General features: G+C 36.6%; 1 protein-coding gene and 1 long non-coding RNA gene across 2 annotated transcripts; both read right to left on the minus strand.

Moving 5' to 3' along the window:
* Positions 1-12,597: 12,597 nt before the first annotated feature.
* LOC149157100 (uncharacterized) lies at positions 12,598-13,280 on the minus strand. Its single transcript, XR_016263816.1, has 2 exons — positions 13,164-13,280; positions 12,598-12,781 (listed from the first exon to the last, which is right to left on the minus strand). It is a non-coding gene; the product is annotated as an uncharacterized LOC149157100 (long non-coding RNA).
* A 5,413-nt stretch (positions 13,281-18,693) lies between these two features.
* LOC149157101 (fatty acyl-CoA reductase 2, chloroplastic-like) lies at positions 18,694-19,597 on the minus strand. The gene is made up of 4 exons (XM_089444978.1): positions 19,447-19,597; positions 19,242-19,348; positions 18,954-19,144; positions 18,694-18,832 (listed from the first exon to the last, which is right to left on the minus strand). Exons 1-4 carry the CDS (start codon positions 19,595-19,597, stop codon positions 18,694-18,696), a joined length of 588 nt encoding a protein of 195 aa, XP_089301104.1.
* Between the last annotated feature and the right edge of the window lie 6,846 nt (positions 19,598-26,443).

A 26,443-nucleotide genomic window follows, 5' to 3' on the forward strand; every position in this document is an offset into this window, starting at 1 on the left:
ATTTGATATCCTTTCGGAAATTCTTTTGTCTTTTACGAAACTTGTCGTCTCTCCATTTGGCATCCTTTCAGAGATCCCATTTTGTCTACTCTAAATCTCATCGTCTTCAATTTGACATTTTTTTTTCATATAATTAATATTACACCATATAGTAAATAGGGTTGATATATGTAAACTTATATCAATTAGTTGATATATGTAAACTTATATCAATTAATTGATATATGCTTAAAAAAAAAGAATTATGATTATTAATGATAACGATGATGATTAATTTTGGAAATGAAATATTTAGTTTTGATTTAAGATTTTATTTTTATGCTCAAAAAACTTGGAGAGAAGCCTTCCAAGTTCACTGTAATTTTGACAACGTAAAAGGCTAGAAAGGTCAGTGTTGCAACAAAGATTTTAACACTAAGATCTAATGTAGTTGTAAGCGGGGCACTCTAAAAGAAAGTGATTTATCATTAATTAAATTTAATAATATTATTAATTAATAAATATTAATAATAATTAATTAATTTATTCTAATTTATACATTATTAATTAATTTAATAAATAAATAACTAATTTATTTTTAATAGTTAACTAGTTCATACTTAATTAATAAATAATAATAATAATTAACTCAATATTATTAATATTATTTTATTAGTATAAATATGGTTAATTAAAAAATAATCTATTCATTATTAGTAATTAATTAATTCATAATTTATTAAATAATAATAATTAACTATTATTATTTTATATATATATATATATATAGATATAGATATATATATTTGTTTTTATTTATTTATTAATGAAGATGATGATGATGAATGTCCACTCAGACCAAACTTTGGTCTATCGGACCTAAAGAAAAGAAACAAATTATTTAGTTTGATTTAAGATTTTATTGCTATGCTCAAAAAGCTTGGAGAGAAGTCTCCCGAACTCACTATAATTTTGACATGAAGGTTTATAGTGGCAGCTACAGGGATTGATCCTGTGTCTCCCTTAGATTAGTGCTGGCAGTTACCGATTCACCATGTGGTATAAAAAAAAAAAGGCTAGTAAGGTGTGACAAAGATTATGAAACTAAGATCTAATGTGGTTGTACACGGGGCACTCTAAGAGGAAGTGGTTTTCATCCTCGATGTTCCTATTCTCACAGAGATGGCAGATCCTTTCCATCCATGGTGTTTTAGGCACTGCCCAACGACCTGTTTCATTGTGGAGCTCATGAGAGTTCGTTCCAATCTTTGCTATATTAATTTTCTTCTTTGAGCTAGTTAAAACAAAAAGATACTTTTGATCTTCTAAGGTGGGGTTGATACCTTCTTATAATAATTTAATTTTCTTTTAGCTTCTAAATCTCTCTCACACCACATTTTTTCTAGTAAGATTGTGTGGAAAATAGTGGAAATTCTAGTAAGATTTTGACTAAATTCTTATAGAATTTTTGGAAATCTAAATTATATTATAATTGTTGAGTTTCAGGATTTTAAATATATCATGAATTTTCATAGTGATAAACACATTTTCACTATAAAAAAATTTAAACATTATTATGATTAAATATTTTAAAAGAAAAAAAAACCATTAAACTAAAAATGACTTTGAACTTGTTAAACAATGCCCTTATTTTATATAATTGGTCGTCAATAAAGTTTGAACGATTTTATGAGTTTTAATTGTCTGAATCGATTTACATAGTATCTGATTATACAATAGATCTTTTAGTTTTGACCTGTGTGTATTTATTTTTTCCCACAGGTAACGCGCCTTCAATGTGGAGGTTTCATATTGAATCTGAGTTTCAAGCACTGTGAAGGCTTTGTGTGAAATAGCGAGAGGCGCGTGAAGCCCAACGGTTCCTCCAGTTTGGAACGGAGAAATCCTTAGAACGAGGGAGAAGCGTGAGGCAAATTACGGCTTTAAAAAGACAGATAGAGGCGGAAGGAAATTGCGGCATTAAAAAGACAGATAGAGGCGGAAGGGGTGAAGCACTGCACCCCATTCGAAGTAATATCGGCGTGCTTGTGGCGATCCAGAACAAAGGCTCTCCATATCCCTGCTCATCAACATTCCATTATTTTGTTTCCCTTCAACGCCCGTTCTCGATTGCGGCCACCTATTCCAAGGGGCTACTATGGCAATCTTATAGTGTTCGCCTATGCTACGACAAAATCCGAGTATCTCACTGAACGACCATTGTCCTTCGCTGCGAAATTAATTAACGAAGGGAAACGGATGGTGAAGGAAGAGTACGTGCGATCTTTCATCGACTTGGCGGAACTGAATGCTTTTCCAAACAACCATGGATGCCCAAGCAACACATGTCATGGTTATTACCCCATTTCAGACGTTTCCAAGATTATGCTCGACCTCGCAGAAGCGGATTTTGGGTGGGGAAGGCGGCGTATGCTTGTCCGGTCATATCTAATAAGGCCTTCTGTGAATGCCTTGCTTCTGTTTCTTTACCGTCGATTGCCATGGAAATATTTGAGCAAGATATAAGTAATGCAATCAACGACTGCCTGAAGGCTTAGTCATCTTTTGAACGTGGGGAATCAAGACAGGCATTGTAATGTTCATGAGCCAGATTTAATCAGATAGATTGTATGAAGGTTCAATGAAGAATTAGTACCTAAAGCACTAGTAGTGAGCACAGTTGTTTCAAATAAAGTTGAATGATGAATTAGCAGCTAAAGCGCTTAGTAGTGAGCAGTGAGCACAGTTGTTTCGAATGAAACTAGCTTTAGACATCTCTGGTTTTAATCACATTTTTAATATGGCGCAAGGTTCTGTAAGTTTATTACGTTCATAGTATGTAGCCCACATAGGATGCAGAAAATTTTTATGGAAGCGATATATGAAAAATGTTTATACTAGCATTTGCACCAAATGTTGCAAAGGAAACGCCCTAAGGCATAAATTGAGGAACAATTCCGACATGGGAATGGGAAAATGTACATAAGATGCAGATATGTAGCATAAATGAGATTCTAAAGATGTATAAATTGAAGTTTATTTAGGGTGCTTAAGTCTATATTTTTTTTTTTAATTATTGAATTAATATTGCATATAAATCTCATAAAATTCAACCAACTTATAATTGAGGGCTCTGAGCTCTAAGTTTGTCTTTGGGTCATTAACATGGTAATGCACTGTCTCAACCACACATAACAACAAACAAAAGACTACAAAATGTTACGATCATTACTATAGTAAACCCAATGACTCTACACACAATAATTTATTCTTTACTTGAAGAGAATATTGCTTAACCATATCCACAAAAAGATTGCAAGGTGGAAAGCATTATGAAGAATAGAATCTCTGTTATTATAACTTGTAAGTTGTAGCATTGTTCCAACCAATAAAACTATCTTCACATTTTGGAAGATCAAATGGAAATAAGTTTTGAAGAATTCAATAAAAAACGTCCAAGATCATTGGATCACATGATTAATGGTACCCTATCCTATGAATCTAATTTTTTATGCACTTACAATTAAGGGAGAAAACAAGGTCCAAACAATGTATACCACAGGGACCAATAAATTGTATATTTGCTAATCCTTGCTAGGATCAGAAAAAGCAACATTACTTCTCCTTAAATCCTTCACAATCAAATTATACAATTGTTGTACAACACAAGGCCCATGCTGTTGTCAATAGTTCTGATTGAGAATGCGACTAGATTCCTTCAATCTCATACAATGATTAATGCACCAATTATACAATTGTTGTACAACACAAGACTCATGTTGTTGTCAATCAAGCAATAGTTCTGATCGAGAATGCGCCAGATTCCTTCAATCTCATATAGTGATTAATGCACCAAACACAGATGTACTAGCTGCAACGACTTTTATATCATTTTGTTGATCTTGTCATGTCAAAATCAATGTGATACATTAAGTTACCTTTAAGAAGAACCTCATTGCAATTTCTATACAAGGATGTCTGTCTTATCATTACTCATTCTAATTTCACCTCTTTTATTGTCAGACTTCACGAATTAGCCTCCAAATTAGCCCCCAAGAAGGCAAGTTCTGATCTTATCAGGCCCCATAAAACCTTTTCTATTGGATGTGGTTGGTAGTAAGCACTTAGCTTTGAAGAGGTTTTTTGACTTTGTTTCTGTAAATCTAAAGATTGGCAAAGTTCATTTGGCAGCTTTTCACAATTTTCAGTGGTGTTTTCTTCTATTAAGGAATCTTCTATTAAGGAATTTTATTTTTGTATGGTATTGAGTGCTTCATCACTTTCCCAGGTTACTATATATTGTAGTGTTTACAGTTCAAAGATGATTCTATGCATAATTTTGGTATTTTCTTATTTGTTTGACAAATCAGAGAGGATCAATCTGTCTCTTTGTGGAAGATTAAAATTTGGTGAATAATATATCATTTGTGATCTTGTTCGGAGCTCATAACACAAGATTTTCAATTGCATTGTATGCCGAGGGCTGGTCTTGTGCTGAATATGATTTAATTGTCCACTTGCACGTTACCTCATTGGTACCTGTTTACTCTATGCCTATGAAGCGAATCAGATTTTATTTTGATTAGTCCAATTGTAAGGCTATTTTTGAAACTGGACCCTGCCCCTCTTAAGCTGGACCCTGCCCCTCTTAAGCTGCTGCATGATTTAAATCCCCCTTTTTGAGCAGAAATGATTTGTAGGCTAGTGGTATAGTTGTTATACCCTGCATTAATATTTTTGTGTTCTCTGTAACGAGGACAACGCACATTGGAGTTATATGTCCCATCTAGAACTAGCAATTGTCTCAAAAGGTACAAGAGAGGCCGATAGGATTATTAAATTAGAATTGTTGAATTTCTCTAGAAGAGATGTTGGTTCAAGCCTACAAGGAGCAAAGAGATTTGATGTTTGGAGTTCTATGCTTTTTAGACACCATATTTCTTTAAATACAACTTAATTTTAGAAAAAGTTCAACCGCAATGCAGTTCTGCCATGTAGACATACACTTAAATCGCTATTGGGCTTATGATATGACAAATTCAAAGCAAACTGGTATACAAGAGAATGTACCAAGCTAAACCACAAGTTACACATCTTCAGACCTAAAAAAGTACATAACAATGGTTTGGCATATCAATAGCGATATCATAATTGCTTTTCCTTCCACATACATACAATTGCTCCAAAGGCAAGGACAAGAAAATTTTTCAGCTCTAGTGAGCACCAGTGGGTCACCAAAACGAGTGACCACTAATGGCTTTCACATTTATACAAGGAATTGGCAAGGGATTTTACATGGACTCCACTCAACTTCAGACGCAGCTTCAGCCAATATGGAGAGTGATTGAAATTGAACATAGCTAAGTAGTGGCATTGGCTCATAGTAATACACCAAGTATAAAATATTTAAGCTTTTACAGAAGCAATGAGTAAGAAAATTATGAAGCTCAGAGAAGTAGATTTAAACAATCAAAGCTTGTTGAACGGCTATAATGTCCAGAAATAATCTTCCAATGTTCTGCTCTCATGTACAAGATTTACACTTTGATCTGGACTACTGTTTGATACCAAATCATCATCAACTCCAAGCATTGCAAGTGATAGATGAGTTTGGATGTCACAACTCCCAGAGTTTTCTCCAGACTCATCCTCAATCAATTCATCTAATTCCATGGACATTGTCAATTACCTCTTGGTCCAATAAGGTAGGTCATCTCCTTCTCCTCGTAGTAATTTCAAAGTCTGCAATAATAAGTTACAGACAAACAATGAGGAAGAATAAGTTCACGTTCTTACATTAACATTTATCCATTGTTTGAAATTTCACAAAGTCAGTTTAATGCAAAGGTAAGCCACTTTATTTGGGGAAACCAAAGCTTTCAATTCAAATCTTGCAATCCAGATTTCAGCTAGGATAGTGATTCTCAGGAAAGCTATATACTCTCTTGATATTGGAGCGAAAGCAGATATGCTGGCTCTTAGGCATATGTTTTCGGGTATACAATGGTTAATTTCAGCCACCGTGAGGATGTATGCAGACCATTTGAATTTATGCTTCAACAAAATGGTCACATCCATTTACATAAATGAGTATGTATGCACACTGTTTGAACTTACACCTCAACCAAATAAATGCGAAAATCGATTTATGGAAACAAATCGATGCACATCCCCGGATGCGGGTGACACTATGGTTAAAGGCGAGGTGCCACATGGAAGCCATGTGCGGCCTCAAGCCTAAGACAGACATTCAATGCGAACCGCCGCCAAGGAATATAAGCGTGGGTTCAGGTGCGATCATGGACGGCAATTCAATGCACTGTCCGGGGTTCAGGTGCGATCACAGAGTGCAATTATGGCATGCAGAGTTCGAGGAAAAGATGAGGAGCTTAAGAAAGGTGAGAGGGTGGATTGCAATGTGTTGGTTCGCGCTTAGAAACTGGAGTTTGGTCTATGGTTTAGGGAGTGTGCATCTGCTTGGTCTCTGGTTCACGGAGCTACCGCTCACGCTCACGCCACTCCTCTGTCAATTGAATGTTGTATCGAGTCTGAAAGGTTGGGTGGAGGGCGCTTCAATTCCCCCAATTCCTCCTATTCTGCTCTATTCTTTCCCCCTGTTACTTGTGAAAAAATGGTCAGGCCTCGACAACGCCTTCTCAGCCGTCGAGGCTCTAGCCGAGGTGGGTCTTCTCGTCCCTCAGATGCAACTCCCCAATCCGCTGCTGTCGATGCCTTTGCCATCGAGTTGCAGAAGCACATCCCATCCAACTGAGCCAATTCTTGGACTCTAGAAGTCCAGATTCGGACTCGGCACCTCTACCTGCTTTTGGCACTGCCGTCTTCTCCTTCAGCAGCTCCCAGGAAAAATCCCGCATCAACGCCCACGTCTCGGTCCTTTTCCTTGAAGAACCTCAGGATGAGGGCGAAGAACACCCCAGCAAGAAGATGCACCGGGCAGGAAGCTCAAGGGATGTCGAAGGATCGCCAGAGGCTGCCCCAGAGCATGCTGTCAATCCACCTCCGACTCAGGCAACGCTCTCTCCAACGGGGGACCAGAAAGAATCGGACCCTCTCCCCGAAGGATACGGCTGGTGCAGGATCATCGAGGAGCAGCCCGACAATTAGCCGTCCTTTCGCTCAGCAACACTCGCTCAGGCGCTGCTCAGGTCCACCCATGACTTACTATGTTTGTTATAATGGCCTACTGTATGTTTTGCTGTGTATGTTTGGCACGAAAGAAATCTTGTTGAATGCTTTTCGATGCCCCTGCGTGGGATCCTAATGAAGGTCTCTTTTTTCTTTTTTGAGCCCCTGTGCGGGTTGTTAATTTTTTCTCTGATAGCACCTCGGTGGTTTAAAGCCCCCGCGCGGGCGGTTTGTCTCAGTTGCGATGCCCCTGCGTGGGCTGCTCTTTCTGAAAACTTTCAGTCCAAAGTGCCATCCATGGCCTTTGGCAGTATGACTCAATGACTGTAAATGTTTTTCATGTTCATGTATATAATAGAATAGCATAGTTTTAACGAGAAAAAAAACAAATCGATGCACATATTGGTTTTGTATTGCTTGAATTGTTAGTGTAAATTGGGAAATGAATTATTTTATGTGGAAGATTAATTTGACTTGAGAAATAGCAAAAAAAATTGCGTGTATGAATTATTAAATTCTGTTTTCGAAGTGTTTTGCAGAGTTCAGTGGATTTTCTGTCATGAAAATCCATTTGGTATGGGTTGTGTGAGTGCCTGTGTAGTTACATTCTTCATTTACTTTCTATATATTTGGCAGCTGGAAAATATATTTTGAAGCAAAATGAATTGGCTTGAGCTTGCTAGTTAATATGAATATTTCAGCCATATTAAACGCGTTAGAAGTGAGGAACGCGTTTTAGTCAAGCTATTTGGCATGCTTAAAAGAAACCAACAATGGCGACTGACCTCATTTTCAGTTGATTTGAAAATTAGTTGACTGGTAATGCTAGCTAAATATAGTTTCTCATTAATGGAGTGTTCTACAAAAAAAATCGTCCTCATTATTTTGTTGTCGCGTACTGAATTAATGATGGAATTGAATGGAACCGTTTTAATGGCCGTTAAATGAACCTTTGCTTGTATTCATTCTACTGCATTACCCCGTGTTCGTATAAATTTCTCAGCCTAGATTTTTGGAGAAATTCCTGAAACAAGTTTGTTTCTGTTTGCTTTGTCGGTGTTAAGTTTTTGCTGATTAACTCTAGTTTTGCCTAAGGTACAATGTATGCTCATTATGTTGATTGTGAACTTTAAAATGGTACCCATAATGGGTTCAATGGCGGTGTGAAAACCCTTGTGAAGCACACGCTTAAACGAAGCAATTTGCCTTTGTTTGAGGTTGTGCACAAAGTGTTTGACGAAATACCTATACTATAATTTGGGCTAAGGCACTGCAATGCATCAAATATCGCTTTTCCCGTTTGAAATCACCACTGTACACAACATAATTTTGTGTTGCATCTGCCGCGCATACATTTCTATAATACCAAATCCCAGATGGGTAAACAATTACCTATTTTCACAAAAGAAAAAACAGGCTATCTTTCATTATAATAAGAAAAAATAGTTATAATATTCACCCTTCTGAAATCCAAAATGACACAGTACTACAACTGCTGCTCTATGGATAGAGCTCTAATCTGCTTAAGGCTGGGCTTACATGATAAATTTGGGTTTACATTAGCAAAATCTCAATTTTGATAAAAGAAAGACAGAATTACAAAACCTCTCAACTCAATAAAAAACCCGATGAACATCTTTCCTTGTTTATTTCAGCGATGATGATACTCTGTCTCTGCTTTAGAAGGGCAGACAGACAATGCAATGTATACCATTATATTTGAAACATCCAGAGCTACAAATGGATCCATTAACAAAATAATTGTAGCTTATTTCGCCAGCATGATAGATCTGCCACGTTTCGATAGTAGATCAGCCACCATATTCTGCTCTCTGTAAATGTGGGAGAATGTGATGTGCTTGAAGGACTTCGCTAGATCTCTAATATAGCACATCCAATGGGTAAACAATCACTTACTCTTTCCCAATGGAAGTATATCGTTTTAGAAATGAGTTAGACTTCAAATATTGGCTTAATGAATTCTCATGGTTTTATCCTTTCATTCCGCCATGCAAAAATAAAATTCCTGTAAACTTCTTGGCATGGGGCTGTTTCTTGCATGTGAAAATGCACTGTTTATTGAAAATACAACTGGAATACATTAATGGAAGTAACGATACCAATGGGAATTTTTAAAGAGATGATACAATACAAAAATCATGGGTGAAAATGCAATTGCCTTTACATCTACTTGTTCACATTGCTGTACAAAATGTAAATAGTTCAAATTTGACGATACACAGGGAATGGATTAGTTACTCTTTTCCTATAAAAGTATAAGCTTTGTTTTTGAAATATTGGCTTAAAGAATTCTCATTATTTTATACTTTGATTCCGCCCTGCAAAAAAACTCTTTCCTGTAAATTTCTTGCGACAATAGGCAATTTCTTGTGTGTGATAATAGACTGTTTCTTGTAGATCCTGCTGTGTTGCAGTAATTGAGTATCAAGACCGAAGGAAAATTTTGAAAAGATAGTACAATATAGAATGGTGAAAATGCAATTGCCTTTCAATGGATTTGTTTATATATTGCTTTGCAAAATAGGAATGGTTCAATATGTGACTTATAGGTAGATGGTTTAATGGTTTAATGGATGAATCTAACTTAGGTTAGGATTCAGAACAGTAGAGAGAAGTAAATATAATAATTAAGCAACAAATATTCAAACTATGTGTACCATGATTTATCTTAGAAAATCTTAATTGCAGAAAAACCAGTCAATAATAGATCTATTATTGTCTTTGGCTAAAACACAGCCATGCTGGGAAACACTCTGAGCTTTCACTGCTCAACCATAACTCACTATAATGAAGAATCCTCTAGCCTTTTAATGGACTTCAACTACATATAATACCATGAGCTTATTACCATGGGTCAGCGATACCTATACCCAAAATCCACAACCGTTAACACAATCTCAATTCCATTCCATCACATAATCAAGTTTATCTAAGAACATATAACTCTTGGAACTAATGTTGGTTCAACCGATAATAAGTTTATCTAACAACATAACTCTGGGAACTAATGTTGGTTCAACCGATAATTTTACTAAACCCTTGGAAATGTCACTTTTAAGTGTTTTTCAAACACATGAAAATGTAAATTATATTACAACATTTCCCATGCTCAACGGTAGAAGTGCATCTAAACTTGATGAATGAAAACTGTGATAGATATAAGGAAAATAGAAAGTTACTACCAGGTATGTGGATGCAGGTAAGGAACCAGAAACCGTGACAGAGTCGAGTATGACATACAAAACAAGATATATAGACATAACGAATTATTCAAACAATCTGAATATAACATATAATAGATGACACATATAATAGATGCATATAATTTCTAGATTGAAATGAAGAGAGAATATAAAAAGGATGAAAATTCTGCCAGCGCTCGAAACAACACTACCCAAATGTACCTACCTATTGTTGTTTCTCACCCCCTCGAGAATAGATTCACTAATGGATTCCCACAGTCTGAAATAGAATCCAAGGCATCAAAAGGTAAACCTAGGATACCCACTTATTCAAGACATGTTCTCTAGAGACTGTCACTTTGCATTTAAGTAATTTCATTCATCCTCTTATGCAGATCTCAACAAGTTTCCTTCAACCGATCATCTTGGGTACCTGCTTGAGGTACTGGAGAATAACGAAGATGAGCCTAAGCGGGACAATGATGATCAAGAAAAGTAGAGACCATCATCCACAGTGTGCAGTTCTGTAAAATAAAGAACATGACAAAGATTTACTTAGAAAACAAGCTGTCAATAATGCGTTCCTGGAAGTAGTTGAATAGAAGCTACTTTGTTTTGTTTTGGTGATTATTATAAAAAGGTAATGATCAGTGAGTTTCTTTCCTTGCAACAGCTATGGACATAACCTTCCAGAGAGTCCATTTTCAAATCTTAATGGATCCAATGGTATTAAAACAGTATTATATACTACAGAGTAAACAATGGGGAACATGCCCACTATTTCCAAAGTTTTAACACAAGCATCATCAAAATCTGCTATCGATAAGGAACTTACTTGTTCTATATGCCTGGGTACTTAGAATATTCGTTTTTTTTACATTGTTATTTCAACGATTTATCTGTATTCTAACAACAGACAACAAAATCTGAAACTTCTACCCATAAATCTATGTGCAGATGTCGTTGTGGAGCCGAAGCAATTAGCATGTAGCCACTTGTTTTGTTTCAAATGTGTGCCAAAGGTGAGATAAACCAAGCACTCATTTGCATTATTAAATCTATATATTTTTGAAAGAACATATATAACTGATTCAGGCTGCCATTTCTGTGAATTCTGTTGGTGCAGGTAATTAAATTGTCTGAGGAGTGCCCTATCTGTGTGCAACACAAGGGCAACCAGGGCTTTAAACTTTCTGCAAGGAGAGATTTACAATTTGATTACCACCCTTGGGAAAGAGAGCCAGTCCCACACCAAATGTGTCGTAGTTATACAAAATATACATCATGATACTCAGCTTGGTCCATTTCTCAGACGGCACCGGGTCTAAAATATAAAACAATTTGAAAATGGTGCAAATGCAATCCTTTGTACCTATATGAAGATACAAATAATGTACACAGTGCCCCGAGATACATCAAGGATTTTATCAATATACTTGGTTGTGGCATCTGTCACCTTTAATACCCTTCCAAGGCCCTATTACCGATTACAGTATGGTGCCCATTCTCAAGCTGTCAAATGAATGAAATAGTAAAAACCTACTGGTTGAAATTGTTCCATGCTTGCAGGCTGACTATTTTGTCAGTCTACTCTTCATTCTTAGCACTTGTGCTGATGCATAACAGATTTCACTCAGATAGGAATCCAAAGTTGACAAACAATTTCTCGTGGCTCTCAATTAAGAGTGGAGATACTCACAGGGAACAGTAATCCGGGAGCCTATAAACATGGCGCTGAAGCATTATACTCAATAAGCACTCTGTTTCGTCTGGGAAGCAATCGTACAGGAGAAGGCGCCCTGGAAATATTATGAACACTATCAATTTCATCAAAATTATAACTAAATGAAATTCACCAAAATTCTAACGTGAGGAAAAAGATAAGATTTGATAATTTTATTAATCTGAAACCAATGAACATAAAAGCAGGTAAATCGGACTTTAAAAGCACATCAGTATAAAAACAAGTAGGATGCCAAAGCAGATCCTATACCTAGGCTATCAAACCCAAAAAAACTAAATAAGTATGTAGAAGAAAGAGGCACAAAAATGTGGCATCAAAACAAATGTATTCTAGACACAGATGAACAGAACTTACCGCAACCAATAATAGCCGCAAGCTGAAGGTTCGGTGTTGGAGCATACAAGAAGGGGGAAATAAAATGGAAGACAGTTTGTAAACGAATAGTTGAATTGTGGATAAAGATCAAATCCATCAGACATGCCAGCACGTATTCACGCATCGAACAATCCTCATGATAGAGTGCCGTCTCAAATATAGGTAGAAGCCTGAAAAAAATGAGTCTGGAATTGAAGCAGCAGGAGCATGCCAATTTAAGTGCCAACAACCTGGTCTCTGAATCTTTAGATTGCAATCCATTTCCAAGATAAATTGCTAGTCTAGACTTCATCAAAGCTTCCTCCTCCTCCTTTGCCTCTTTCTCCAGCACATACTAAAAATCACCAAAATGAAATAACCATTAACTTCTGAACATAAACGTTAAATGCTAAACCCTAAACCCCCATTTTTAATAATAAATCCTAAACGTTAACACTCAGCTACCTTCGAATTATAAAATCTAAAACCTGCACTCTAGAACAGAGCCGTTTGTTGTTGGCGTTCTCAAGTATAAACCCTAGACTCCTAAGTCAGATATGCAGTTTAAAATACATCATTTATACTCTAAACACAATGTTAATGGATCCTTAAAACCGAAATCATGAACCCCAACCTATCGTTGCAGTTTAAATTCTAAGATATGAATCACGAACCTGGTCGATCTCTACTGAACTTTAAAATTCAATCCTGAACCTTAAATGAGGTAAATTAAATACCTATAAAAGACGATCTTGATCGAAAATGGAGCTGCAAATCTTCTCCTCCACAACATAAAGCATCTTCTCAATCAAGGATTTGCCAAACCCTAATTCGAACATTGCTTCCCTGAGGGCATGAAAATTGAAATCTACAATGCATTTGGCGTAATCCACCAAACTCTGGGCCTCGACAACGGAATTGGCGTTAAGGGCTCGGCGGAGCAACTGAGAGAAAAGTTGTTTGCGGGTACTGAATGGCAAAACAAAACCCTCAGATTTGAGGGAATCCAAAATTCCGCTCAGGGCCCGTAGATCTTTGCACTCGGACAGAAAATTGAAGTGGTCTATCCGCACTGAATTGGGATTTTCAAACTGAGCAGGCAGCCAGGAAATTTGTCTACAGATAACTATAGAAAATTCAGAAGATGCCAAGCAAATCGAAACTCCAGCGAAGCCATCACTACTGTCTGCGAAGGGTTTCGAGCGGGTAATCTCTCCAGCATGAGATAAACAGGGAGTTCAACCAGCGCGATGTGATCCAACGACACAATCTCTTTTAATCGTCTAACGCATTAGATCAATGGTTGAAAATAGGACACGGTGGCATATAAGGGAGTTCTTCCCAGAGGGAAACGCCTTACGGCGTAAATATATACATTGAATTTATTCTTTAAATTTATTTATTTTTTATATAAATAAAAAAAATTTAATTAATTAAATTCATCTATAAATTGAAAAATGGTAGTGTATTATTGTTAATCCCACTACATCAACTAATACAATTATAAATTATAACTTTTTTTGAATGGCTCCTGAACCCATGTGAAAAACATAACCGAATGTGTTTTTCCAATCATCTACACTTCTAGCGCAATCACTATCAGTGTATCCAATTAAATCTGAACATTCTGAAGTAGTATATAAAATGCCAAATCTTTTAGTACCTTTGACATACCTCAGAATTCTTTTTACTGCCTGCCAATGTGCTTCTTTTGGCCTCTCCATGAATCTGGAAATTAAACTAACAACAAACATTATATCCGGCCTAGTTGCAGTCAAATACATGAGGCTGCCAACTATGCTCTTGTACAAACTAGGATCAAAATCCTTGTTGTTGTCCTCTTTGCTGAGTTTTAATCCCATCACTATGGGAGTGATTGCTGCTTTGCTCTCCTGCATATTAAATCTTTTCAACACTTCATTAACATATTTTGCCTGTGAGATAAAAATCCCATTTCCATTTTGTTCTACTTCTATTCCTAAGAAGTATCTCAGCAAACCCATATCAATCATTTCAAATTTTTCTTTCATCACTGTTTTGAAATTTTCAATGAGATAATCATCATTACCTGTGAAAATAACATCATCAACATATAACACAACAATTAGTATTTTACCATCCTTTTCTTTGATGTAGAGAGTGGGTTCTCCCTCACATTTTTCAAATCCATTTTCCAGTAGATAGGAATCTATCCTACTGTACCACGCTCTTGGTGCTTGCTTCAGCCCATAAAGAGCTTTCTTCAATCTGCACACTTTGTGCTCTTGGCCTTTCTTTTCATAGCCTGGAGGTTGTTCAATGTAAACCTCTTCCATTAACACTCCATTTAGGAATGCTGACTTCACATCCATTTGGTAAACTTTCCACTTATTTTGCGCTGCTATGGAGAACACTGCTTCATGGTTTCCATTCTAGCAACCGGTGCGAAAGTTTCCTCATAGTCTCTCCCATACTGCTGCTTGTATCCTTTGACAACAAGTCTTGCCTTGTGCCTTTCTATTTTGCCTTCAGCATTAATCTTGGTCTTGTAGACCCATTTAACTCCAATGACTTCCTTTCCTTCTAGTAGTTCAACTAAATCCCATGTCTTGTTCCTTTCTATGGCATTGATCTCCTCATCCATAGCTTCTATCCATTTCCTATCCTTAATTGCATCTTCGAAATGAATAGGGTCATCAATATGACAATATAATGCAAACAAAGAATTCATACCTTCATTTCCTGCCTCTTGTTCATAAATGTCACTTAAATTTCTGAACTTTTTACCTCTTTCATTTGGTGTGCAAGTGCTTGAAGAAGCACTTGAATTTCCTCCTTGTGGTGTGCTTAGAGAAGCACTTTCATTTCTCCCCAAGGGTGTCCCTTGCTGTCCTTGTGTTGGTGTTGCTGTTTGGGGATGTATTTCAGCCATCTCCTCATAATTTTCATCATGAGACAAACAATTTTTAACATTCATTGTTTTCTCCATGCTTCCATCCCAAGCTTCCTCCTGAATGAACTGAACATCTCTACTCACAATGAGCTTCTTGGTGGATGGGTTATACAACCTGTAAGCTTTGGATTCATCACTGTATCCAATGAATATACATTTCTCCCCTTTGCTGTCCAACTTCTTCCTTAGCGGATCTGGAATGTGTGCATAAGCCACACATCCAAAAACTTTCATGTGGGTGGCTCCTTGCTTTCTCCCACTCCATGCTTCTTCCGACACTCTGTTCATCACTGCTTTTGTAGGGCGCCTATTCAAAATGGACGCTGCACAATGTATAGCTTCAGCCGAATAATCATTTGGAAAATGCTTTGCCTTTAACATACTTCTCGCCATGTCCATGATTGTTCTATTCTTCCTTTCGGCAACTCCATTTTGTTGCGGGGTGTACCTAGCTGTAAATTGCTTATGAATTCCATTTTCTCTACAAAACCGTAGAAATTATTTGGAGATATACTCACCTCCTCTATCAGTTCTCAGAACTTTGATATGCAGCCCGCTTTGGTTTTCCACAAGTGCTTTGAAATTGCAAAATTTTTCAAACACTTCACTTTTTTCTTCAAGTGATGGAGTTTGCATCGGTCCACATAAATCTGAGTGAACAATTTCTAAGGGTGCTTTTTCCCTTATGCTTTTCCCTGGTGGAAAACTTTCTCTGTGTTGTTTCCCCAAGATGCAACCTTCACAAAGGTTGTCTGGTTTCTCTATCAATGGTAATCCTCTTACCATTCTTTTTATACTCAACAAATTAAGACCTCCAAAGTTGAGATGTCCAAATCTCAAGTGCCACAACCAATTTTGATCTTTTGGTTCGCTTTGGAAAGCCTCTTGAGTCACTGCTGCTATTACTTCTTTATTTTTCAAATCTGCTTTCATCCTGAGAGGGAACATCTTGTTCCTTGTATTCTTCACTTCAGCAATACATTGTTTGCTGCGTTTTTTATCCATGATGGTGCATACATCATCCACAAAGAAAACATTGTACCCCTTTTGAACAAGTTGTCTAATACTTAAGAGGTTATATTTCATTCCAGGAACATAATAAACATCTGCTATGGTTTTCTTTTCACCTTTCTTTGTTAAAACTTTTACTTCTCCTTTTCCCATAACAGAAACTTTATTATCAGTCCCTAGTGTGATTTGTGACTTCACATTTTGATCTAGCATGAAAAGCAGGGCTATGTTTCCTGTCATATGGTTGCTGCAACCGGAGTCTAGAAACCATACATCTTCACTCTTTTCTTAGCAATATTACAGGTTAAAAACAAATTGTTTGGGCTGATATTTTCTCTAGTGAAATTTTCACTAGTTCTATTACTCATATCATGCTGCTTCTTCCTACATTCATTTGCATAATGCCCATATTTTTTACAGTAGTAACATTCGACATTGGATTTTTCATACCTTTCTCCTTGAGCATGATGTTGTCCACTTTGTTAGCTGCTGCCTTGGCCTTGGTTCTGATTTGGATTGTTGCCTCTTCCTTGAGCATTTGCTGGACTGTTTCTTCCACCTCTGTTTTGGCTTCTGCCTCTTCCTCTCTTGTTTCCTCTACCTTGACCTCTTCCTCTTCCAAAAGACTTCTGGGTCTTAAAGGCATGCTCTAGAGATGAGTTTTCATTTCTACTCAATCTCTGCTCATGTGTTATCAGTGATGCATGTAGTTCATCAACTGAAAAATTTGTGAGATCCTTTGTCTCTTCTATGGTGGTGACAATCACATCAAACTTTGAGGGTAGGACCCTCAACAGTTTCTCCACAATCCTCTTTTCTTCAAGAATTCTCCATGAGTCCTTATCTGTGTGACTAGACCAATCACCTGTGTGAAGAATGAGTCAATATTGTCTGACTCCTTCATGCATAGAATCTCAAAATCTCTCCTCAGCAACTGTAGTTTTGTTGTCTTCACTTTCTCCATGCCTTGATAGGCTGTCTTGAGAGTTTGCCATGCTTCTTTGGATGTCTTGGCTGCTGCTATCCTTGGAATCACACTCTCATGCACTGCTTGATACAAAAATACGAGGGCTTTTGAGTCCTTTTTCTTATAGCTCTTCAACAGATCTTTCTCTGCCTAAGTTAATCTATTAAACTAATCTTCATCTGCTGGCTCTTCAAAACCATCCTCAACAAATTCCCATAAATCTTGTGAGGCAAGCAAAGCTCTCATGGTTATTGCCCAATAGTCATAGTTTTTCCCATTAAATTGTGGGAGCTGAGGATTAAAGATACCAATGCTAGTGCTGGTGCTGGAGCCAGCCATTCTTGCACTCTAAACTATGCTTGAAAATACTTGACTGTGTATTTAAAATAACTGATTATCCTCAACACAAAAACTGGCTTGAGAAATACCTTGGATTTTTTGACTGAGCCTTCACTCTACTGGAGAAGCTGCTGCAGCAAAAAACTCCTTCCTTCAGCTTCTTTGACACCTTCAAAGAGCCTGAACCAGCTCTGATACCACTGTTGGAGATTTCTGGTAATTTCAAACAAAAGAACAGAGAAACAATGCTCTGTTTTTGCCCAGAAATAATACTCTGTTTTTGCACAGGGAAGCAAAAAAAAATTGTTTGCCGGAGATGAAGAACAGAGTTTCACACACCAAAATAAAACTTGTATTCATTAATCAAAGACAACTGCTGTTACAAATTTCTTCCTCTCTCAGAGGGATTTACACAAAAAACTTCCACAAAAAAAATACTCTATCCCTCAAGAAAATTTTACACTGGTGTGTAAAAATTTCTTTACATTCACCAAAAAAATTTCTTGCATTCACTCGCCCTGCTGCATGTTGCGTGTTACATTACGCATTACATATTCAATAAAAAAAAATTCATTCTCTCTAGCGCTGCTGCACATTCCCATTCGTTTTCACTCAACGAACAAAACTACACACTGCTGTCGCGTGCTCTCATTTACCATACACGCTAAACAATAATAAAAAAACATTACATATACTATTACCTATGCCCATACTTCCCTGCATTAAAAAAGAACTAATAAAATTAAAAATTCTTACCTACGTTCTACCCATCACAATAAATTTCATTAACTTGCTTTACTGACAGGCCAACGGTCAACAGAGATTTCACTTCACGCAATGTCCATATGGTGCAGGGTTGTACACAGCCGTTGATTCAATCGAACGGTTGACGGAAATCCCCCGGAGGTCAAAATCGCACGAACATTATGTGCCGGGGAAATGGTGGTTTTGAAACAGTGGCTCCGGGCACGTGTCAGTAGATGGATGTGATCGCTGCCCCTCCAAGGAATACCGGCGTTCAACAAAAGCGGTGCGGGGAAGTGTACTGGTGGTTTTGCTGGAAATAAATGCGACAGTTGCAAATTATAATTTCAACATTGCCGAACTCTAGAAGGCGAATAATTGCCTTTGTGTTGGTGTCCAAAGCGACATCGTATCTGTAACAGATGGTGCTCTTAGTTATATCTATGGTTAGTAGATTGCACAGAATCCAAACATTAAAATGCATAAACAAATGAAGTCAAATATTAACACTATTCAAACAAATAATACACCAACCTTTCATCGAATTTTGTGTTTGCTGCCCAGATGACAATAATGTCCACCTCCCTTGTAAGCACATCGACCATATGTTTTTCAATTCGAAGATTTTGTTTCGTCATATCACCAGCGACAGGGACCAGTCTTTTCAACCTGAATTCATTACCATGAATTTCACGCAACCCTTTGAATAACTCGCTGCTCATAACCTGACTTTCACAAATTACTAGAAATTGTTATGATCATCGCATAAGTCTAATAATCTCATTTCTAGTACTTAACTCTAGAAGAGGATATTCATCATACTTCATTTATCAATCTTTTCGAGGCAGAGGTGGACTCATGATCAGCCCTTATTATCAAAAACGGCTTTCCGATATCTGGTTGCATCCTCAAGATTTTTTCTATCAACACTGCAGATATGAGAAACAAGCGTTTATTAATAACGAGTGAGCCAGCTGGAGGTGATCAAAATAACTAAATTAGAAATAATTAATGAGTTGTGTTACACCTTTTCCCAGAAAACCCGTGGCACCAGTGATGAGAAAGTTCTTCCTTCTCAGAAAAGCTACAATTCCAAGATCCTTGCATGGGGTTATAGAAGTGTTCTCAGTATTCCCCCAACGATTGTGGCATCCGGTAATCTGCTTCTTCTGCTCCATGAGAATAAAGTGCCTTTTGAGGCTTCATGTTTTGTGCTCATCAACACTAACTCATCTGAATCTGCTCTTATGCAGCAGAATCGATTACGTTTTCTTGATTTACTACCTACCCCCATGAGTTATTAGTACTGAACTGGGAAACGAAAAAGACGATGGGATAGTCCACTTGATGGGGAGGAGCAGTTCTGATTTCTTATTCATATAATGAGCAGGAAAAAAACATAAAGTAAGATTGGGATGTGGAACTGTTTGTGACATAGCCATGACAGCCAAAATAATATTAGACTCCCAGAGTTTTACAGACAAATCAACCAACACTGCAAACAAGGAAATACTGAACATAAACCTATATTATCAATGTATAAAATATATCAATATATTGACATTATCAGTGTACGAATATATATCGGCCACACCAGACTTAAATGAATAGCACTAATGACTAGTCACCGGAATTAATGACAAGCCCAAATGATGAAGTCGTTGAACCAACTACACACGCGAGAGTGCACGATATTAAATGCGACGATAACAGAAAAAGGAATTATACACTGTTATAGCATGTAAGTTTCTAGAGGAATTAGTTGCTGAGAATTTCTGGAATCTTGGGCATTACAATATGATATTAAATGCGACGGTGACAAAAAAGGGAATTATAAGGCAGTGACATAGTTGCTGAGAAGAATCTTGTGTGCACTGTTTGTTTCTGTGCATTGTTTGAAGAGCCGAAGAGCTCATAGTTTAGGATGAATATTTCACCCATTTTATGAAAAAGGTATTTTCAATTTTTTTTACAATTATGATTTATATTAATATAATTAACATGACTATACATGTATAAAACATTTCAATAAAAGAAAACTTGAATATAATATATTTGGATATATTTTATTAAATTATATTGTTTTTAAATTTTGATTCTAGATTTATAAAATGTTATACTCTTGAATATAATATATTTAGATATATTTTATTAAAATATATTGTTTTTTAATCTTGATTTTAAATTTATGATATGCTAGAGTATAAGTCCCTTTGTGATACACATACACATGCATGTGAATGTGATGGAATTACATTTAAGCATAACCCAAGATAGATTCTTGGGTTCCATTATATTAACTTCATATAAGATTGCAAATATTAAAGCTTTAAATCTGATTGAAAATTCATATTATTTTTTATGAATTCATTCATATCTTATGGCCCCTTCTCTTTTATTTATAGCTTTTTAATTTAACGGTATCACACATATTTAAGATTTATACTCTATTGAAATTTGATACTGTTCAATTGTATGTGTTGATTCATAGCTTATGACCCTTTTTTTTTATCGGTAAGATTCTATTTATTTGTTGGATATTAGAAAATGTCACACTGTCATTTATTAGAAAGTATTTATTTCTTGGGATAGTGTATTTATGTATTTTATTTAGAAAACAAGTATCCCATTATCAAATGAGTATGAGTGAATAATGATCTTCCTAATGTTAATGGTAATGTAAATATAGAAAAAATAATAATATGTTAATTTAGCGGCAGGATTAAAAGTATTTTTACAATAAATTTTGATATTGTGTAAAAAGATGAAATGTAGGAAACCAAATTAGCATTCGGAATAATAAATTTTTATCCATGGAAGTTTTGTATGATTGTGAAATTCTAGTTTTTCTAATGGTGCTAAGTTAACTTTCGTCTAATATAAAATACACATGTTTGTGTTAGTACAACAATTGAGTACCTAAAAGATGGATTTCCTTCAAATATTTTGTAGAGTTATAGACAAGAATTTCTTCTTGTGCGCTGCTCACACGAACTTGACGATGGAAAAATGAGCAGTGGGGTGAGAAAAACGTGCATGCATTCTTAGAAATGAACATGTATTCTTAATCCTATAGCCTTGATGCACCTTGAACCTCCATGCATGTTTTCTGACTAAAATATTTTAGGAACATGCATCGTTTCCTCATTAGGAGGGTGCATGCACTTTAGAGGCATGTACATTCTTAAGTAGGAGTACACATGCCTTTTAGAACACACATCCATTCTTATGTAAGAGTGAACATGTGTTATAAAGCATGTGCACATTCTTATTAGGATGTCTAGGCCCTCAAGACCAATATCTGGTGCTCAAAAGTGGTAATGGCACCTATATAACTAGTTAAAGGCAAAGAATCACAATGAAAATTCATTATGGTGGTTCAAGGTGTCATTCACGGTTCAAAAAATCTATACGCTTACTTTAGGGCATAACTCTCAAGTTTATTCCCCTAATCATATCCAAGGTTCATATTCTCATACTTATTTAAAATACTCATAATGTTAATTATCCCCATCTAGACACCAAGGGTACATTAGAAAGGTACTTTATAGTTGTTCAACATCTTCTTATTGGTCCTAAATGCCTACAATCTTCCTTTAGAACCTTAGGTCTATGTTTGATCTCTTAATCATGTCCAAGGACCCAAAACACATGCCCCATGCTCAAATCTAGTAATCATCCAAATATTCCCACTATAATGCCAAAGTTATCACCAAGAGGTCATTTATGATGGTTTGAGGTGTCATTCATGATGCTTGAGTCGTAGAATATACTTAATACCTTGACAAGTTCGATGTGGTAGTTTGAGACATCTTGTTTGGCCCTATATGTCTAAACATTTTATACATTAAAGCTAAGGTTGGGGTTTCCCCCACTACATCAAGGCCTTGAGACCCATAATTAATGCTCAAAACCTTGTGGGTACACTAATATCTCTTCTTAGAGGCCAAGGATACCATTAATAGGTCATGTGTGGTGCTTTGAGGATTTTTACATGGCCCTAGATGCTTCAAGGTTTCCATTAGGAGCTAAGGCATGGCCTTCTTCCCTAATTTCTTTCCAAGATGTTGGGACATGTACCTACTGCTTAAAACCACCTATTGACATCAATGTGGCAACAACATCCCCAACCATAGTCTAAGAAACCCTCAAGAGGCCATGTGTGCTTGTTCAAGGTATACTCATTGGTTGTAGAGGGTGAGAATCTTTCTTTAAGGCATCAACTTCATGTTTCCTCCCATAATCATGGCCAAGGAACTAAGATCTATACCTAGTGTTCAATAATTTTATTGGCATCTATATACCTAGTTATAAGCAAAGGATGCCCTTAAGAGGTCATTTGTGATGGCTTAAGGTGTCATTCATAGCCCTAAATGTGTAGAAGCTTCCTTTAATACTACACCATATAATAAATAGGGTTGATATATGTAAACTTATATCATGCTAAAAAAAATAATTATGATTATTAATGATAATGATGATGATGGTTAATTTTGGTCTATTGGAAATAAAGAAACGAATTATTTAGTTTGATTTAAGATTTTATTTCTAGGCCCAAAAAGCTTGGAGAGCAGCCTCCCGAGCTCACTGTAATTTTGACAACGTAAAAGGCTAGGAAGGTCAGTGTTGCAACAAAGATTTTGACACTGAGATCTAATGTCGTTGTAAGCGGGGCACTCTAAGAAGAAGTGATTTATCATCAATTAAATTTAATAATATTATTAATTAATAAATATTAATAATAATTAATTTATTTATTCTAATTTATACATTATTAATTAATTTAATAAATAAATAAATAATTCATTTTTAATAGTTAACTAGTTCATACTTAATTAATAAGTAATAATAATAATTAACTCAATATTATTAATATTATTTTATAAGTATAAATATTGTTAATTAAACAAATAATCTATTCATTATTAATAATTAATTAATTCATAATTTATTAAATAATAATAATTAACTAACTATTATATATATATATATATATATATATATATATATATATATATATATATTGTTTTTATTTATTTGATGATGATGATGGTGGTGGTGGTTAACGTCCACTAAGACCAAACTTTGGTCTATTGGACCTAAAGAAAATAAACAAATTATTTAGTTTGATTTAAGATTTTATTCCTATGTTCAAAAAGCTTGGAGAGAAGTCTCTCGAGCTCACTATAATTTTGACATCGTAAAAGGCTAGGAAGGTCAGTATTGCGACAAATATTATAAAACTGAGATCTAATGTGGTTGTACGGGAGGCACTCTAAGAGGAAGTAGTTTTCATCCTCCATGTTCCTATTCTCACAGAGATGGCAGATCCTTCCATCCATGGTGTTTTAGGAACTGCCCAACGACCTGTTTCACTATGGAACTCATGAGAGTTCATTCTAATCTTCGCTATATTAATTTTCTTCTTTGAACTAGTTAAAACAAAAGGAAACTGTGAACTTGTTAAACAATGCCCTTATTTTATAGAATTGGACTCGTCAATGAAGTTTGAACGATTTTATGAGTTTTAATTGTCTAAATCGATTTACATAGTATCTGATTATACAATCGATCTTTTAGTTTTGAGCTGTGTATTTATTTTTTCCCACAGGGAACACGCCTTCAATGTGGAGGTTTCATATTGAATCCGAGTTTCAAGCACTGTGAAGGCTTTGGGTGAAATAGCGAGAGGCGCGTCAAGCCCAAAGGTTCCTCCAGTTTGGCGTGCTTGTGGCGATCCAGGACAAAGGCTCTCCATATCCCTGCTCATCAGGATTGCACAATTTTGTTTCCCTTCAACGCCCGTTCTCGATTGCGGCCGCCTATTCCAAGGGGCTACTATGGCAATCTTACAGTGTTCGCCTATGCTACGACAAATCTCACTGAATGACCATTGTCCTTCGCTGTGAAATTAATTAACGAAGGGAAACAGATGGTGAAGGAAGAGTACGTGTGATCTTTCATCGACTTGGCGGAACTGAAGGCTTTTCCAAACAACCATGGATGCTCAAGCAACACATGTCATGGTTATTACCCCATTTCAGACGTTTCCAAGATTATGCTCGACCTCGCAGAAGCGGATTTTGGGTGGGGAAAGGCGGCGTATGCTTGGCCGGTTTGGAATGACTAGTTCCAACACACACTCAAAAAATGTGACAATAGTTGGTGAGACCAATGTCACTTCAATAACAACCAGAAGTACTATGACATGACATACTTAATATTAAAATAAACATTAAAATCATCAGCATTAGCCCCAAACACTGCTGACACCTTTATGATTCTAACAACAATTTTTAGCTCCTCATTTAGATTTTGTACAACTTGAGCATCTTTAAGTTTTGTAAATTGAAAAAATCACCAGTCCTCTATGCTCCTTGGCTCGGGAATGGGAAACAGTTGGTGACCTCCATAACACTACCAATATCCAAACCCATAGAAGAAATTGAATAGTAGTCAAAAGTCAATTTGACTACACTTGTTTCTTCAAACTATCTCTGACAAAAATGAAAATAAGGCGACATTTCCCTACAAAATTCCAGTAACCCAATTCGCAATATTTCTTCATTAGTCCAACCCAAGCCAATCAACCTTCAACCAGGCCGATCCCAACACCAAAATATGGAAGCCTCCTCGTAGCTCCCCGCACTCCCGCACCTCCTCTTACACCTCCAGAAGACCCAATGGCAGCATTTCCAGCTCCCTCGCCATGTCTCAATTGATCTCTTACACACAATTAGTGCCCAACACACCTCAAATGATGCTCCACATCTGCACCTCTCCAACTCCTCCACATGGTTAGTGCCCAGTACACCTCATATGCTGCTCCACGTCTGCACCTCCTCAGCTCCTCCACATGATTAGTGCCCACCACACCTCAAATGCTACTCCTCGACCACTAGAAGCCATATCTCAGGTGGCTCACTCCTACACCGATCAACCTCAATCAACCTTCACAACATTCATAACACTCAGCCTCCATAATCGACCTCCTTAAGCAGTAAATTAGCCTCAATTGGCCTCCCTGGTCACAAATCGGTCTAGATGCCAGCACCATCAGATTTTGTGTTAATCCCTGAGGTGGATCTGCTTCAACGCTGCCTCTACAGCTAGACACATCGACCTGCAACCATGAGCTTCAACTCCCTTTGTGTTGTCTTTACTGCCACAACCTTATGGATTGAATGAAGAATAGAACTGTTGGATTCGTTCCTCAGCAAAAGATGTCCCTGCCTTTGCATCTCTTGTTTTCACCGCCTCGCCCTTAACCTTCATGAGTTCTGTTGCAGGAGCTTCGGCGAGCACAGGAACATGAGCTACCTCTTTAGTGACAGCCACCAATCTTCGTCTTACTTCAACATGCTCCACAAACAACGCTCATCACAAACCGATCTCCGTTAAATAAAACACATAGTGGAAACACTCCACACTTCGCCAAGCTTGGTTCTGCTCCATTTTGCAAAATTCACACTATAAGTCCGAGATATGCATCTATCGACACGCTGCTCACAACGTAGCTATTGTGTAAATAGTAATCAACAATGCAATCGAATGATGGACAAACATTCACACCCTTTCAGTCTACTCTCAACAAACACATATTTTTTATTTCCCTAGCACTCCCTCATGGGAGGCCACGACCAAGCCCATATGGGCTCTGATACCATGTTAAATTTCCACAAGGAAATCTATGTCATCATTAATCAAATAATATTACAAATAAATATATGAAGTGTTGTCTCAAGATAGGGAAACTATCTTAGACACACAATCACTTGGTTGAGAGAGTGTCTCAACCACATGCTAATCTAGGAAACAACTCCTAACTAATAGGAACAAACTCCTTTAGATAGAAAGAATCACAAGTGAGACAAGTACGAATTACATTTTCCAACACAGATTCCACAAGAGAAACTTCATACAAAAGGAAATGAGCTCAGTGTTAAAAAGAAATTCAACACATTTCCAAAATGGATGTTCGTGAAATTTCCTTTTGATAAAGAAGTGCCACTTCATTGGTTCTC

This window comes from Pinus tabuliformis, chromosome 9, assembly GCF_031772625.1.
Source record: "Pinus tabuliformis cultivar Carrire ecotype Pingquan chromosome 9, CPIR1, whole genome shotgun sequence".
Taxonomy (NCBI): domain Eukaryota; kingdom Viridiplantae; phylum Streptophyta; class Pinopsida; order Pinales; family Pinaceae; genus Pinus; species Pinus tabuliformis.

What these genes read in the sequence shown, in the direction of transcription:
- LOC149157101 (XM_089444978.1), bottom strand. Translation starts at nt 19,597, where the DNA reads ATGGAGCAGAAGAAGCAGATTACCGGATGCCACAATCGTTGGGGGAAT. An exon ending in CGAAAAGATTGATAAATGAA is followed by an intron (nt 19,145 to 19,241) that starts GTATGATGAATA and finishes TGTGAAAGTCAG; the next exon opens with GTTATGAGCAGCGAGTTATT. An exon ending in AACACAAAATTCGATGAAAG is followed by an intron (nt 18,833 to 18,953) that starts GTTGGTGTATTA and finishes CATCTGTTACAG; the next exon opens with ATACGATGTCGCTTTGGACA.